At 41.3% G+C, this 18,601-nt stretch overlaps 1 protein-coding gene across 6 annotated transcripts in view; it reads right to left on the bottom strand.

The window, feature by feature from the left end:
* The window catches only part of NOX4 (NADPH oxidase 4), an 840,225-nt gene that overhangs the window by 33,299 nt on the left and 788,325 nt on the right, over window positions 1–18,601 (bottom strand). For all 6 annotated transcript variants that reach the window (XM_078658423.1, XM_078658420.1, XM_078658421.1 and 3 more), the window contains one exon: window positions 9,171–9,271. In XM_078658423.1, coding sequence (XP_078514549.1) covers window positions 9,171–9,271 — 101 coding nt within the window. The remainder of the gene's footprint in view (window positions 1–9,170; window positions 9,272–18,601) is intronic.

Raw genomic sequence — 18,601 nt, 5'->3', positions numbered from 1 at the left:
ATAGAAATATCTGGCACTCAAGGGAAGTACTTTGTTTACTAATGTGCTCCTTGTGAAAGAGCAGAATGATGTAACTCCCAGTGGAGTTAGCAAATAGCTCAAGTGGGCTGACCTATTAACCATGTTGTATGCTATAGTGGATGGGGGAAAAATGTAAATGCCACAAAAACAGACCAATGCTTAAAGAGGACTGGATACACGCCCATATAATAAGTTAATATATTTTGTATATACAAATCAAAAGGTATTTGTGTTGGAAATCAGGACCTGGTTGCAGTGTCCCCCACTTTTTCCCTCATTTGAGACCACTAGATACTGGTTTTCTGATTCTGAGAGTGCCCTGGGTTCTGCTAGGCAGGCCCAGGACCAGAGCTAATGTGAAGCACACTTAGAATACAGTGAAACCACCTACACATACTTAGGTACACTATGAGTTAGGGTACCACTATGATTGGCATGACCTCCTCTATAAGGCCCTAGTCCATAATAGGGCAGGGGATCAAAACTACCTTTACGTCCCTAGTATATAATAGGGTATTGCAGTTTAGAGGCCAGCAACCCTTTATACACTTGCATGTAAATTGTATCCAAATTCGACATTGGTGTTAGGGGCACTTTTAAATTGATACCCTACACTATTTTGGCATATTAGGTACCCCCAAGGTTTCCCCTAGGTGTCCCAAGGGTGGGGGTCAGGTACTTAAAAGGAGGAACCATATAAAATAAGTTTTATATTTCTGGTGATAGTGTAATTGCACATTTCACTTCCCTCAATGTAGTAAAGTGCTGCCCCAAATCGAATGTTGTGCTAGGAGCACTGTGGAGTGAGCATCTGCTATATTTTTACATATTCAGATCCCCTAAAGTTTCCCCTGGTTTTCCCAGGGGTGAGGGGTCCTGTAGTTATGAGCAGGGTCCTTATAAAAGCACGCTTTATAAGCCCTGGTGTTGGAGAAATTACTTAGTTCAATTTTCCCATTGCAGATCCCCAGCCACAGAGGTTAATGTGACATTCAGTTATTAATTAATGTATTTATTTATTTGCGGTTTTTATAGAGCGCAACACTCATCCCAAGGGATATCACGGCGCTTGTACCAGATAGTAAATACTGATGGCGGATGCTGAAAGGCTAGAGTTTGGGGAAGAGGTGGGTTTTCAGTTTTTTTCGAAACTGGAGATAGTTTGTGGTATGTCTCAGGTCGGCGGGGAGCTCATTCCACCTTTTTGCTGCCAGGTAGGAAAAGGAGCGACCACCTGTTCTAGCCTTGTAGATGCGTTTCGTCTTGGCCAGAGCTGATTGAGAAGAACGTAAGTTCCTGGTGGGGACATAAAATTCGATTTTACCTTGAAGAATTGTGGGGCCAGTTTTATGTAGAGCCCTGTGGGCATGGCTAAGCAGTTTAAAGGCGGCCCTCTGACCAATAACTAATGCTAGGCATTGCAGAAACATATCATTCAAGGACTTAGGAGAATGGTATTGATAAATTCAACAACATGGTGTTTTTGAATTTATTATAAAATGTACAGAAAATAAGTTATAAGACGTTCTGATCTGCATGCCAAAGTTCAGCCTTTTAGTGGTCTGCTCTGATTTGTCAGTTAAGTGGATTAGCCAGCCTGCTTTGATGAATTGATAAGTGGCACCTGGGGTGAAGTGCCATTCTGGGAGGAGAGGTTCTGGTGCATAGGAATGCCAGAGCCAGGAGTCATAAACCATGGGCTTCCAAAGCTCAGAGGGGGCAAGCAGAGAAAGTCAGGTCCATCCATGCCCACCCCCTCTGAACCCAGCCAGATGGCAGGCTTAAGGAAGGAATGTGTAGGGGGAGGGAGACTATGGAGGTAAGCCATCCTGGAGGTTGGTTTAGCCAGCTCTGGTCTCTCTGATGAGACTTCAGCCATATTGAACTTTGGAGAAATAGTGCTTTCTGGGAGACCATTGTGCCACATTTTGGAGGAAACGGTCATGCTCTGGGGTGTTGCCCAGTACCTCTTTAGACAGGGGTGCCCTCCTGTTTGACCCCAGAGAACGCAGAATACGTATTTGAGAGGGGCAGAGCCTCTCAGATCTGCTACTTGAAACTACACAAGACAAAGTGTCCATGATGGAAGTTTGATTTGCACCATCCAGACCCTGCACTCTGACTGACTGCGCCTGCTGCACAATCCGGAACTGCACCCCTGGGATCAAACTTGCTTCAAAATGACAGCATCCCACAGATGTCAAGGGAACCAGGTTCCTTAGCTGGAACATTGCCGGGCTAAACAGTAAGGCAAAAGACGTTAAGTGGAGGGACTGTCTTACTGATTGTGATATCATCGGGCTCCGGGAAACTTGGGATACAAATAATACTTTTCTTTTGGATGGGTATGCGGCTTTTTGGTCGCCAGCAGTTGCTTCCCCTATGGGAATGGCGAAGGGTGGACTCTTAACCCTTATCTCACTAAAACTTGAGGGCACTTATACCAAAGTTGAGACAGGTACGCCTTACTGCTTGGCTGTGGAAATTTTAACCAACACCACTGGTAACTGTCTCATTGTTAATTTCTATAACTCCTTTGATAAGGCGTTTTTTAATGAACATCTAGTCAGTTTATATGATTTCTTAGAATTGTATAATGTTAACAGCACAAATTGTTATTCGGTTATAGTGCTTGGAGATTTTAATGTTCATTGTTGTAACGGTAATTGTTATATCTGGGACAGTCTAGGACCAGCTAACCAAGATAACATTCATTTTGAGCATTCCCCGCAGGGATCGTATTTAGAAGAATTGGTGGCTGGAAACGATCTGATCTACCCATCCCAATTTAGGGGGGACGTCCCAACTTTTATCAGGAAAGGCTCTGGGTCAACTATTGACTACATCTTTGTCAGCCTAAATGTGGCAAACAGGGTTTGCCAGTTTAATGTCTCCTGGTCCTCATATGGTGATCATAACCCTGTAAGGCTGACCTTGGTAGATGACCTAAAGAAAACAGATAAAACTAACTTGACAGTTGGAATGTTACATTTAAGACCCACCGATCAAGCACGACGATTGAAATGGTGCCGGGTCGTGCCTAAGGAGTTTGAGGACAATTTGCTGGCAAAGGTTGGCCAAGAAATGTCTACCAGTTTGACAGATGGCATAGTCGGTGAGGAGGTCCTTATGGCCTACAGTAGAATTTGTACCCAGATCGATAGTGATCTTAAGAAAGTAGTTAAGGTGCAATCAAGGAACGGGGAGAAAAGGTTTGACCACAACTGTTCAATAGCCTATCGGAAGCTGGTGGTAGCATTGAAATCCAACCCTCCTGATAAAGCGGAAGTAGCTGTCCTTAGGAATTTATACAAAATGGCACAAAAAAAGCGGAAAAATGAAATTAGGGAGGAGGCCTGGAATGAGCTTTTATCCATTGATGTAATTAAAATAGCGCCAGATTTTGGTCTGTGGTTAATAAGCCTTTTTTCCAGGACAAAAGCAACAGTGAGATTGATTGTGGTATCCAGGAACATGGCTGGTACAGTCATTTTGAACAGGTCTATGATGGGGAAGGGATGCCCGCAGGTCCAGTCCTAAATATGGAAAAATATTCATTGTCATTTACAGAGCTAGAGGTTACGCAAGCTATAATGCAAATGACGAGTAATAAGGCCCCGGGACCAGATGGAGTGCCGGCAGACCTTTTTAAAGCAGATGTAAAGACCTGGACAAAGATATTGTATAATGTCTTTGTCAACGCTTGTCACTTGGGCTTGCCACCTACATGGGCAAGATCTGTTATTACACCAATATACAAGAAAGGGAATAGAGGTGACCCGAGTTGCTATCTCCCGATATCCTTAATTGATTCCTCTGTAAAAGTACTTGGCAGGGTGGTCTTAAGCCAACTGACTGGATGGCTTGAGGAAACGGGAACGCTTTCTGTAACCCAGTATGGCTTCAGAAAAGGGATGGGCACAATAGATCAATGCCTAAATATGCAACTACTGATATGCAAATATACGGTGGCAAAGAAGGAAGCACTATTTTTGGCCTTCATGGACCTGTCCTCGGCCTTTGACCGAGTAAACAGGTCAAAGCTGTGGTCCAATCTTCTAACTCTAGGCGTAGACAAAAATATCGTCTATTTTTTAGTGGACCTGCACAGGGATTTATCTGCAACGGTGAGGTACGACCAGCAGGGCAATTGTACGGAAGGCATACCCATTTCTAATGTAGTGAGGCAGGGGTGTATTTTGGCGCCCCTTCTCTTTACATTATATATCAACAACTTAGATTCCTCCCTAACTGCCTCCTGTAAAGATATTCCCTGTGCAGGGAAACGCTTGATTCCCGCACTTCTATATGCGGACGATGCCGCACTCTTAGCGAGAACGGCAGTGGGACTCCAGTTATTGTTAGACTCTTTCTCGGCCGTTATGAAGTCATTAGACCTAAGTGTAAACTTTTTGAAATCACATATAATGGCCATTGGTCAGAAATCCCTAAAGGTCAAAACCCTTTATTGCGAGGGACATATACTAACCAGGGTCTCGTCGTTTCCATATTTAGGAGTATTATTCGACGACCAAGGATCCTGGGGAACCCAAATTACAGCAAAAAAAATGTTTTGATCAGAGCCACATCGGCTGTGTTGGGTTTTGCCAGGAAGTTAGGAGCTAGGCCAACGAAGGCCCTAATTCAAATATATAGAGCGAAGTGTATATCACTAGCTATGTATGGGGCCGATTTGTGGGGCATTAAAAATACGAAGGCCATTCAGATTGTCGAAGATAGGTTTTTAAAGAACCTTCTAACTGTCCCTAAAACAACAGCCATAACATCGTCCACCAGGAATGTGGAATTGGCTTTGTTGAAGATGCAATTGACGTGGCACCCCTACAGAAATGGATAGCTTCTTGGCTAAACCCTGATTTAGTGCTAAACCATGATGTTTTGAAAGATTGTATGTCACTTAATCGTGGGCTGTGTATACCCTGGCTCAAATACGTCCAGAAGCTGTCAGTTAAGCTGGGTAGACCAGAATTATATAACTCCCCAGAAACACTCGAGAAGGGAGATATAAAATGGTCCAAGGAAACATACCTGCGCTTAGCAACCACGGATAGAGAAGAGAGAGAGCTGGAAAAGGTGACAGTAAGGGCCCACCAGCTATGTAAAACAACACTATCCATGGAACCATATTTAGGCTTTGTCACAAATACCAATCACCGTTTTTTATTGATCAGATTTAGACTTAATCAATTTCATTTTCTCCTCGGTGAACAGAAAGGTTGGAAGAAGGTAGATGACCTTGGGCCCTGTACCTGCGATAGCTTCTCGAGGCAGGATACCATACACTTCATATTTTTCTGTGAGCACCTTACTGTCATTAGGAAGCGTTTTATTTTTCCAATTTTAATTAACAAAGGTTTTATGCAAGTGAGACCAGCCCTTCTCTATTTGCAAATGCTGACAAATGAATGGGAAACTGTTAACATTGCTAATTTTTTATCTGCAGCTGTAAGAACCCTGATGAAAATAACTTAATATCTTATAATCATTACAGCTCCCGTGTTACAGAACACACCACACTCACGGGGGTTTCACAAACAGGCGTTTATTGGCAGCAGCGTGCTTGATAGCTCACAGGTCCATGTGAAAGCCTCTGGAAAATTCAAAAGGCCGAGGGTTCGTCTTTATGCTTTCCGACGCGTTTCAAAGGTCCATGCCTTCTTCCTCAGGGATAGACGAACTTGACGTAAGGTCGCAGGTACGAGTTCACTATTAACAAGATGACATGTATACTTTTATTTTTGTGTTAAAATGTAATCAGTTTGTCCCATTTTCATTTATTGATTTTATATGTATTTATGAGTATTGACTGTGTTTTATATATTAGGGATTTATATTTGCTAATATAAACTGTTTTTTAGAATGATTTTATGGTTTGCACATAAACCGAATAAAGATATTTGACTGACTGAATGAAAGTGGAAGAAGTTTAGGGCAACTTTGGGAAAAGCTCCATAAGTGGACTGACTCGACCTGGCCAACCTAGCCGGCGACCCTCAATCACAAGCCGGCCTGCCCTCCAGATTCGTCCCTGCCTGGCGAAAAGCATCAAGGAACCACGTGAGAATATGCTCAAGAAAAGTTTTAAGTCAGAAGGTAAAAACTTTGACCGAGGTCTACCAGGAGGGATAGCTGAGCCTGGCTCCATCGCGGTTGGCCTGAAACTTTGACTTGTCCAGGTCTAGCGTGACCAGATGTCCTAGGCGCGATAAGTTTCTAAGTGCCATACAGTGCTAAATTCATATCTCTGGTTACCTACATTGGACTTTTTTCATTTTGGTGTTATTTTAAAGATACACATATTTCCTATTGTTGTGTTGTGTCTTAATTATTTACTGAATTGGTGTTTTAAATGCTTTACATACCTGTCTCTGAAGTTAAACCTGCCTGCTTGCAGCTAAGCTACCAAGGGTTGAGCTTGGGAATCATTTTCTGAGACCTATTCTGAACCCTAGACTGTGTTAGTGGCCTTATTGCCAGTGGCAGGTATATATTTAACCCTAATAATAATCCACTTTCCAACAATGGGCTTCTGGTGAAAGAGCAGAATGCCGTCACTCACAGTTGAGTTAGCCAAGGGCTGACGTGGACTAACCTGCTGTATGTTGTAGTGGGTGAAAGAAATATGTGAATGGCATCACAGCAGACCACTAAATAAAGAAGGGTTGCTGAATGCCCATATAAGTATATTGCATATATTACTTTACTAAAATTAAAAGGTCTCGTCGAGAACCTGACCTCAAAACAAAAAAACACAAAACAAATCGTTGACTGCCTCGGTGTTGCACTTGCAGTTGTAACCCATTGGCAGATTAATTGCCCCAGGCCTACAGAATGAGCATCATTGCTGAGCAGACAAAAACATTTTAATACCAGAGTTTGTATTGTGGATATGAGCATTATCGCACATATTAATGTACTTATTTATCTGCCCACCAGAAAAATCATTGTCATCATGGAGAAATCCATTCCCCAGCACTCTCATGAAATATAGGGCTGTTTAAATCTTTTCATATACAATTTGCTCACTTTTACCAGTATTTCTGGAACTAAACATAGGTGCCTAAACAGCGTGTGAAAACCCATTGATTTGTCAATACTCCCACGTTGCAACTTTGCATGCTTTCGCTTCTTTACAATTGCCATCCCACAGTTTTTATCATGGGAAACGTTCCCATACTTAACGTTAAGTTTAGTAATGCAGAAAATCTGCACGCTAGTGGATTTTCAGCTGTAACAAAGTTAATTTGTAAATGTAAATGTCCAGCAAATCAGGATCCGCCTTTTGCAACTGCAATTTTTTTTATATTTTCTGCACACCTAATTAAAATTAGGTACTCAAAAAGAATTAGGTTTAGGGAGAAAAATCAATTCTCAAATGACCAAATTAGATCACATTGAATTTTCTTGAAAAATAAAGAAGTATACTGGAAATGTTTGCTTCACTTATGTGCGAAATGTGAAAAAAAATTCTTACAAGTTGTGTGATATATTTATACCCAATGTAAATGAGTATGGACTTTAGGGGTTTGTAACAAAGTATCTTATTGCAAGTACTGAACATGGTGCAGTATTAAATATAATGCACCATGTGATGTTAGCCTAAGGCACACTGTGTGCATGCACAGTAGATCCTTGCCCCTCAGCAATGCCCATTGCATGCTGATTTTGAAACGGTATTATGGGCATTTCCATCAACCATTCAACCGTGTTTCCCAGAGGTATCTGACATGTATGAGCATTCAGTTCTTATGCATCCAAATGCAACGAAACAAAGAAAAGCAGTCTCCTGTAATTGTAGAATGATAATTGGCCAAAATCATATTACTTCAGGATTGCATGAATTTTAAATCATGTTTAAGCCATTTATACTATTTAGAGGGCAGGGAGTGTTCAATGAATTAGAACCCCACTCCGAAAAATTGGTTTGCCCCTTGAAAGTGTTGTTTGTTAGAGTTCTTCCAATATGTTTGTAGTTATGCATATGGTATTTCTATAGCGAGAACGAAGCCAAAAGGCAGTGGAGAAGTTTACATGGCCAAAAGGAAGTAAGCAGTCACCAAGTGATAGGAAAGATAGCTGTTTTGTAGACTGTTAATGCATTGTAATGTAATGCTCTTAATAGAAGTTTGTCAACTTTTTCCTAAGTTGAACAGCTTTGAGGCGGTCTTAATAGACACAGGGATTTTGTTCCAGTACTTGGGTGCATAGATTGGGGCCCAACCACACATTTACGCTCTCACCAGTGGCGGTTGCTCCGCTAAGGCGAACGAGCGTCACCTCGCTGCTATTAGGCAGTGTGAGGAGAGGAAAAATAAAAAAACTTGTTATTATCATTTAACTTCTTTGTGGGCAAGACTGCTCTGCTCTCCACTCAAAGTGCGCATGAATGCTTGGCCGTCCCTATGGGGCTGGCCAAACAGTCATGCGCACTTTGCATGTTCTCCATGCAGGCTGCATTACAGCCTGCGTGGAGAACATGTCCAGGCCTCCAATCTCCATCTGAGCGCCGAACCACGGCGCTCATACCAATCACAACGCTGCATTGCAACATTGTGATTGGTCAGGAGAGCCTGGGTGCTTACCAATCACACTGCCAACCCCGTTCTGTGTCGGCCGCCACTGCAGCTCACAAAAAGATTTCCTCATACGAATCATTCTCAACCAACTGCAATATCTGTTGTGGTTCCTGCTGAAGAGTTTTTCCTTTTTTCCTTCTTCCTTCCCAATCTTTGGTGCCTCCTAACTAAGCGTCCAAGACTACCATTGGTGGCAAGCAGAACTTTACATGAGTTACAGAAAGGGCTTTTACAAACACTGTTCATATATATTTGGAAATGCATTGTGTAGATATATTTGGGGCTCGTCTGCATGGATTTGTATTCGTTACAAACCAGTTCACTGTGGTTAGACTCAACAAATACACGCTGTTTGCAACAGGGATATGTATCTAAAGTGGTTAATCTGAAAGATAAAAAGATCAGCCCAGTAGCTGAAACATAAGAGCTGCCACAAATGACAAGCAATTTTACTTTTTTTATATATAAATTGGGCCTCTTGGATTTAAGACATGCACCACATTGTCTTGTTTATAATATACAGCCTCTTGGTTAATCTGTACTGTTACTTACTGTCTGTTACATTTGGCAAGCTCCTGAAATAAAGTTTTCCAGTTCGGTCGCCCAACAGAAAGACGAGAATTCAGTGCGTGGTATTTCTCACCAATTATTTTCTGCAAAAAATAATAAAATCAGCAAAACATCCTTTCCAAATGCGTATATACTACACAGTTGTCTACATAAACATTATTGGATGATAACAACCATTACTACACAAACACAATTGACACAATTCCATACAGGTGCTAAAATAAATAGTGTTGATAATACCCAACTAAGCACCTGATTACAAGTTTAGGTGCTAGCTATCGCACCTGATAAACAATGACACCACAGGGTATCTTATTTATCGGGTGCAATAATTAGCACCTGTTATGAGTTATTGGGGAATTAAATGCAGATTGTGGTCTTTAATGCACCAAAATCCGCATGAATACTGAATGCTTTCCCCTGTTACATTTTGAAATGTAATGAAGGTTGCGTCATTTAATGCATTCGATAATAATTGGTTGCTTTAAATTCCTTCAAACCCGTAATTCCGACCCATGCGTAAACAGAGGTTTATACACGGGTCAGAATTCACCGACCCACTCGCAATCAGGCCCCTTATGTGGGATGCTTGTATCAACTTTGGAAGGATGAATATCTCTTTCAACTCTGCCAGAATTGAAACAAATGATTTAGAGATTTGATGGACGAGGATTATCCCAATTATTTAGAATGCCAGCACAATAAGACCTCTCAGACCAGGAGAGTTAATTTAGTCTTCTTGTGCAATTAAACTGATTACCCTACCAGTGCTTTAAGGTCCTGGTTGAATATTTTAAAATAAAAGAGTTAGTTCAGCTCCCTGCACCCCTATGTTAGAGCTGAATGCTTTGCATTTAGATGTGGCGAGAAGTAATTTTCATCATATTAATAAATGCTTTAATGCAATGGGGTTGTAACCAATTTGCAGTATTTTTTTTTTACTGCAAAGGAGCAATAGCAGAAGTATAGCACAATTTGCCCGTGTCAGCATGTATTTCACAGGAGAAGTCTAAATAATATGCATTGGTTGTGCTTTGTTTTCTAGTGCATAACAGAGAGGCACATAAAATAGATGAATACATGCCAAAATATCTAGGTTCTTGCAGACCATGCAAGAGACCTGCAAATATCCTTGCACATACAGACTCACATTGGTAGAAAGTCACACACGCAGGGCAACATAGACACACGCTTCAACAAGCATACATTTATTCATGCATAAACAAGCAAAATGTGTAGTGGTGTACAAGCCAACACAGAGAGGCTTACATACCTTCACAGACACCACACACACTGTCACAGACAAGAAGTGTTTTGAGGCATGCACGCAAACAAAGGTGGATGCGCGCACAAGTGCATGTTGTCTGCAACTAGGCTTGCTATCCTTGTATGTATGTCTCACTCTCTGTGTTGGTTTTGTCTTTGGATGCCTCTATATGTGTTGACTGTACATGCATGCATACATGATTTTATGTTAGTGTCTGTGCACAGGAGTGCCTGTATCTATTGTGTTGTGTGTTTAGAAGTTTATATAAATGTTATTTTGTGTGTGCATATATATGTAGGTGTTTTACTTTGTATGTAAGTTTCTGTCCATGTGTCCATACATTTTGCATGTATGTATCATTGGCTCTTTGGCTGATGGGGAGGTGCATTAATGTACAAAAATAAACTGTGGGTGAAAGATGGCAATATATATATTGGAGGGACGAAACGCGTCATGGCTGCTGCTGCACCTCGTATGGAAATAAAATAACATTGCAGCCAACTAGCTATCGTGGTCCGCACTCTTTCTTTCTCGTGGATAAAGGGAATTGGTAAGGAGTTACCTGCAATAAATATATCCTCTTTTTACGAAAGGATTTTACGTGGTATATACTGCGCTTGCCAGACGCGGAGAAGAGATGGCCCTGCAGCATCAAGTGAGCCAGGATTAAACTGGCACCACGCTGTTCGCAGCTTTTTTGAAATCGAGGGATCGATATTCCAGAGGTCCGCCAAGAATCACAGGCCGGAGGAAGCAGACTGAGATATTTCATCTCGATGGGGCATGATGTCTCTCATTTGACTGCCCCTGTTTTTCGTCTAACCTGGAGGATTGGCTGCAGCAGCTATAGGGGACACAGGACTGGCACCGTGATTTTCGTTGTTCTTCGATCACCCCACCCTCCTGCAGCGGGTACCAATCCATCATTTACTTCCACTCCCCCACACCAGCTACCTGACTATGCCAAGACTGTGCATGCTGGGATTTGGAGTCCGTAACAATCAACACGGGCTGCCATTGCTTTGCTGATTGCATCAGGGGGAGGGAACTCAGGTACCTGCAGGTATTTACACACAGGAGGAGCTCATTAGGGAGAGGTTCGTTTCAGTGTAAGGCGCTGAAGAAGGCTATCATGCCGAAATGCATCCGCCATTGCTGGGACTCCTGAAATAAACGGCTTGTCTGTTCCCTACTCCCCTTGTGGCCTCTCATCTTTTTACGAAAGGATTTTACGTGATATATATATATATATATATATATATATATATATATATATATATATATATATATATATATATATATATATATATATATATATTTGGTGCACATAATTTCGACAATTTGACCAATTTTGGTTTTGTTGCTTTCAAAGTATCTATTGTATCCCTGATACTGATATTTACAGTGTGTTATGCATTGCAACAGAAGCTACAATGCATAGGTAATCTGTTTTCAGATTAAGCAAAAAATATATTTTTGATGCATATTTCTTATCACAGACTCCTCATCTTTGAGTCTCTCCCAGCCACCAGACCGGATCCAGAGATTTTTTGCAGCACAGCGTTAGGTGGCATCACCCCTGAACGCTGACATCATTCCCTTTTTATCTGCTCCTTCCAATGAGGATCCGAAGCTCTGCTCCTGACTGTAGGGCAAGATGTCTCCATCAAAAATGACAGGATTCAAGCCGTGCTATGACTTCTGAAAGCAGATGTCAGACACATGAGATGTGACTGTTTTGTAAGGGCTCAGAACAGAACATAAAGTCATGTGGTAAGTACACCCTCATGGACCTGGTGGTGTTTTGAGGCTGGCAGATAAAGTGTGATATCACTGAACACAAGAAGGAGTTGTGGTCTTTGCTTAGATTTACTCCCACTCCAAGTTGTGGGGTGGGCCCTGTCCTGGTGATGATGCCATTACCACAACTGTTCCACTTCCTGCTTTCTAGTCTGCAGTACACAAGCAAGATGAAGCAAAGCTTAACATAAACCCTGTCCTGAACATTCTGACTCCAAAGAGAAGGTCCACCGGCCACAGAGCCGATCCAGCAGATAATATTGGTGTACATTTGGACTCCCGGGCCATCACTGACCATGCATCAGATAAAGTCTTTCAAAGATGCCCTTCTAAAAATTTCCATGCACTTTTAGTTCCCTCTGGTACACTTTTGGCCTCCAAAGAACCACAGAGGCTTCCAGTTGGGTTACCGCTGGAGGGTCCCTTGCAGGTGCCCTCTGTCCCCCTGGATCAGTTACTGAGCCAATACATTATACAGTACAGGCTTCCACCCTAGACCTGAGGCCTGCCACACTGACACCAGTGCCGGTGAATAATCTAGTATTGACACCAATATCAGATTGCGAACTAACAGCTCATGCTCAACCGATATTGCACTGTTAAATTACAAAAGTGCAAATGTTGCCCCTTGACTCTAACCGTCTGCCACTACCACATCACAGCTATCGACAGTAGCTGCATTTTCTTTTGGGCTCAGATTCTGACCCTGTGCCAGAGCAGAGACCCCAGAATTGTTATCATGATAATGAGAAGGAGGATTCCCCCACAATACACTGATGATACCTTATCTCATGATTTACAAAATGCAAGCAGAATTGCTACCTCGGCTGAAACAGAGTTTACCTTGCCACATGGGTCACCAATGCAAGAAAGTGCCTTGTTTGCAGTGGTGGTTCTGAGGGTAGCCAAAGTACTAGATTTGCAGCAGTCCGCCGCTGAGATTAAGGCAAATGGTTTGGTGGAAATCCTACAGCAAAAGCTCATCCCTTCCTTTTATTTAATGATACCTCACAGATACTCCTATGGTAACCTAGGCACCTGATGACCCAGATTTTCTCTCCAAACACCCCACCCCAGATAGCCAAATTGTACAAACCTCAACCAGTAAGGTAAACCCTAACTCATTTCCAATGAATCCTCTGACAGTGTATCCAAAAGGGCTGACACCTTTGGAAAACGTATGCTTTCCTCTGCTTGCTTGGCACTGTGATCCATAAATGCATTCTGTCTGCTGGGCTGATTCACACATACTCTTTTGGACATGGCCAGTGAGATGTTACAGACTATCTGGGAGGATCTTTGGACCTTTCGGGCTCAGACTACACCTGATGAGCATAAAGCGATCAAGTATGTTATCCGCACTGGCACGGCTACTATAGATTGTATTGGAGGGCTGTTGGTATCAGTATTGTCCTTCATAGACATGCCTAGATGAGGTCAACCGGGTTCTCTGGCAAAATACAGTCTTAGCTAATGGACATGCCGTTTGATAGGTTTTGCCTCTTCAGACAGAAGGCAGACTCTACTTTGGCAAGTCACTCAGAAATCTCCTCTCTCCTGCCACAGTAAGACTATGAGAGGTAAAAAGCTACTCGTAGCACACAAACCAGTCTTACTATAAGACACAGTGGTAGTCAGCGATGTAAATTAAAAACAAAGAAATACCTTTATATAACACAACACATATAGAGCACAAGCACCGTCATAAGAGCACTGAGTTATAATGCACAAACCGATATTGTTGATTAAAAGTGATTCAATTTTATTCTTAAAAACAAGGTATTGCCATGTACACAGTTCCATACATCACATTGGCAAATTAATACAAGAAATTACAAAAAAAACATAAAAGTCGACGCAGCGTTTCGGTGCTTTTTTTTAAAGATATGACACCTTCTTCAGGACGGTTTTTTTCTATAAAGGAATGCACACATTTAATACACTGGCTCTTATATACAGTATGACATTTAGGTGCTATTTAATCTAAAACACATTAAAAACCAATTTGAAAATACTTTACAATATACAGTGGTGAACTCCTATGTAGTACATTTAAAACAGAGATACCCTCTGAGGCCTATTGTTGTCATGATCGTAATGGCTTAGGGATAGATCAAAAGCTTTCATCTCTCGAGACAGTGATTAATCTATTTACATCAACATCATTTAAAAAACGAATCTACACATATTACACAGAAGGGCAAACAAATACATACCTCTTATTATCTGAGAAATAGTCTTGTTAATTTAGACACACCCAGCCAAAACGTAATAGCACTGCTGGCTAATTCCATAGAACAATTTATTCATGTAGTACCTATATTGCGAAACAAGGATAGAAGTGTCCTTAATATCTAATTAAATTCTAAACTACTGTCCACAGTGCTAACAGACTGTTTTCAAACAAAGCATACCTTTAGAATGAGCATCCTTCATAGATATAACGAAAGCAGAGACAATGTAGTTCCTCACTTGACGTTGATACAGACACTTCGTGAATATGGTTATCACGCTAGGTAGACAGAAATACACAATTTGTAATGAAAAAAAGTCCTCCCAGGTCAATTGATACGAGTGAAAATCAAAATGTCTAGATAACCATAAACTACCTTAATAAAAGTGAATGCACTGATGTCCTTAATTTTACAGTCACAACGGATCACGTCTTGGCATCATTCAGTATGCCTTCATTTCCTAATTCAGTCCCACCTCATGTAGTTAGGACAGTCTGTAAATAAAAAATGGCACTATTAAGAATTCCATCTAACTCATTGCTTCTAAAGCACCAGTACAGGCCAATACACCTAGTGCGAAGATGACTCTGCTGTTTATATATCTGTTTGAAAACTCTCAAAATTACGAGGGCGATATTCACCCCATAAACCACCTACAATAACAGCCAAGGTGGAGCATACCCGTTGAGGCTAATTCACAATAACTACTGCACTATACTAGAGCTAACCACCTCCTCCCTTAAAACGAGATCGCCAGCCTCTCAATGATCAAAAGGAAATATAGTATAATACAGTCCTATCTTGCTCGGTAGTGAGTAATTGAATCATTCGTACTCTAACTAACGTGCTGGGCAAAACGTGGTCATAATAACCCCCCTATACTAGCAGTCTTGCCGCATAGCGTACATACCTTACATACCTTCGTTGTTTAGAGGATCAGTCTTGTATCTTCCGGGCAATCGAACGTGAAGTTGGATAATATTCAGTTTACATAGAATGGTAGATAAATGTATTGGCCATAGCCTCTCACATTAAATAATACTTGAATAAAATGTTATATAGGAAATCTCGGAAGTTAGAGCGTGCAAACCTGCCCTTTGACCTGAGATAGGTCGCTACATAAGAGACCCATTATGATGTTGCTAAGTATACAGCAACCCGGAAACGTGTGATTGCCCGGAAGTTACAAGACTGATCCTCTAAACAATGAAGGTATGAACGCTATGCCACAAGACTGCTAGTATAGGGGGGGTTATTATGACCTCGTTTTGCCCAGCCCAGCACGTTAGTTAGAGTACGAATGATTCAATTACTCGCTACCCAGCAAGATAGGACTGTATTATACTATATTTCCTTTTGATCATTGAGAGGCTGGTGATCTCGTTTTAAGGGAGGAGGTCGTTAGCTCTAGTATAGTGCGGTAGTTATTGTGAATTAGCCCAACGGGTATGCTCCACCTTGGCTGTTATTGTAGGTGGTTTATGGGGTGAATATCGCCCTCGTAATTTTGAGAGTTTTCACACAGATATATAAATAGCAGAGTCATATCAGCTCTCCACACTAGGTGTATTTGCCTGTACTGGTGCTTTAGGAGCAATGAGTTAGATGCAATTCTTAATAGTGCCATTTTTTATTTACAGACTGTCCTAACTATATGAGGTGGGACTGAATTAGGAAATGAAGGCATACTGAATGATGCCGAGACGTGATCTGTTGTGACTGTAAAATTAAGGACATCAGTGCATTCACTTTTATTAAGGTAGTTTATGGTTATCTAGACATTTTGATTTTCACTCGTATCAATTGACCTGGGAGGACTTTTTTCATTACATATTGTGTATTTCTGTCTACCTAGCGTGATAACCATATTCACGAAGTGTCTGTATCAACGTCAAGTGAGGAACTACATTGTCTCTGCTTTCGTTATATCTATGAAGGATTGCTCATTCTAAAGGTATGCTTTGTTTGAAAACAGTCTGTTAACACTGTGGACAGTAGTTTAGAATTTAATTAGATATTAAGGACACTTCTATCCTTGTTTCACAATATAGGTACTACATGAATAAATTGTTCTATGGAATTAGCCAGCAGTGCTATTACGCTTTGGCCGTGTGTGTCTAAATTAACAAGACTATTTCTCAGATAAGAGGTATGTATTTGTTTGCCCTTCTGTGTAATATGTGTAGATTCGTTTTTTAAATGATGTTGATGTAAATAGATCAATCACTGTCTTGAGTGATGAATGCTTTTGATCTATCCCTAAGCCATTACGATCATGACAAGAATAGGCCTCAGAGGGTATCTCTGTTTTAAATGTACTACATAGGAGTTCACCACTGTATATTGTAAAGTATTTTCAAATTGGTTTCTAATGTGTTTTAGATTAAATAGCACCTAAATGTCATTCTGTATATAAGAGCCTGTGTATTAAATATGTGCATTTCTTTATAGAAAAAAAACATCCTGAAGAAGGTGTCATATCTTCAAAAAAAAGCACCGAAACGCTGCGTCGACATTTATGTTTTTTTTGTAATTTCTTGTATTAATTTGCCAATGTCATGTATGGAACGGTGTACAAGGCAATACCTTGTTTTTAAGAATAAAATTGAATCACTTTTAATCAACAATATCGGTTTGTGCATTATAACTTAGTGCTCTTATGGCAGTGATTGTGCTCTATATGTGTTGTGTTATATAAAGGTATTTCTTTGTTTTTAATTTACATCGTTGACTACCACTGTGTCTTATAGTAAGACTGGTTTGTGTGCTACAAGTAGCTTTTTACCTCCCATAGTCTTACTGTGGCAGGCGAGAGGAGATTTCTGAGTGACTTGCCAAAGGTTTGTGTAGTGGGACCAAAATTATTTTGTAACTTCTCACCCTCTCCCGTATCGGATTTGAGGGTATCTCTCGTTTGTGTGTTTTAAGACTCTACTTTGGAACATTGTAACAATGCTAGAGCTACAATGCATTCTTTGGGACTGTTAACTTCTGCCAGAAAATGTCTGCACCAGTTCTGGAAAGTTAGGGGTGAGTCCAGAGGGCTGATATATAGGTGTAGACAGCCTTCTCAAGCAGTAATGGAGCAGACATATCAGTCCACTCAAGGCTGCATATGCATATGCAGCAAGAAAAGTGCCTCTGCCCCTTCTTTCTCTCCTACAATGGTCAACTAAATGCTTTAGTTTGCCTTAAACAGCACCTTCAACCATTGTGTTGCTGGATTCAGCATTTTCTCATATTTTGGTGATCCATCCATTTTGACAGAAGGATCTTGCAAATTGCTCAAACAAGCAATGCCCTACCTTTTCTCTCCTCCCCATCCAGTATCCCTACCATACCAGAACAAATTTCAGCAGATTATATGTCCATCTTGCTACAGATGGTATGTCAATTTCTCGCCATGGGTGCTAGGTAGGGGGTTACCATACTTAGTGAAAGACCGGGGTTGTTACCATATTTCCTGTTCACAAAAACAGGATGGGGGCCTACAGCCTATCTTGAACCTCTGACCCCTGAACACTTTCATGTGTAAGGACACATTCAAAATGTTCTCATTGGCTCAGATCCTATTTGCTGTGGAACTAGCAGACTTGAAGGTGTCCTTGACCTTGCAGGACACATATTTTATATACCCATCCAACAGTCCCACAGGCATTAACTAAAGGTTCAAGGTGGATCAGAAGCCTTTCCAATTTGCCGTGCTCTCCTTTGGCTCCCCCTGAGTGTTCACGAAAGTGATGATGGTGGTCACTGTCTATCTTTGGAGGCTGGAAGTTCCTGTTTTCCTTACCTCTACAACTGACTGCTGAAGGTGGGCTCGCCACAGTGAGGCATGGTCAACATCCTGACAGTAATGGAACTTTTGAGATCATTGGGCTTCTTCATAAATGTGTCAAAGACCCACCTTGTTCTTACACATAGATTTCTATTTACTGGTGTGACCCTTTAACATGGTGGAGTTCAGAGCTTTTTATCCACAGCATCAAGTCAAGGACTATGGTGCTTCGCTCCCGATGTTTCAGGCTCATTCCAGGTAAGGGTGGCTCTGATGCCTCTTAGTTTCATGCATCATGTTGGCCAACCACATCAGGTGGCACATGCATGCGAGC

Source organism: Lissotriton helveticus, chromosome 8, assembly GCF_964261635.1.
Source record: "Lissotriton helveticus chromosome 8, aLisHel1.1, whole genome shotgun sequence".
Classification (NCBI taxonomy): domain Eukaryota; kingdom Metazoa; phylum Chordata; class Amphibia; order Caudata; family Salamandridae; genus Lissotriton; species Lissotriton helveticus.
This window is presented reverse-complemented; position numbering and strand designations above follow the sequence as displayed.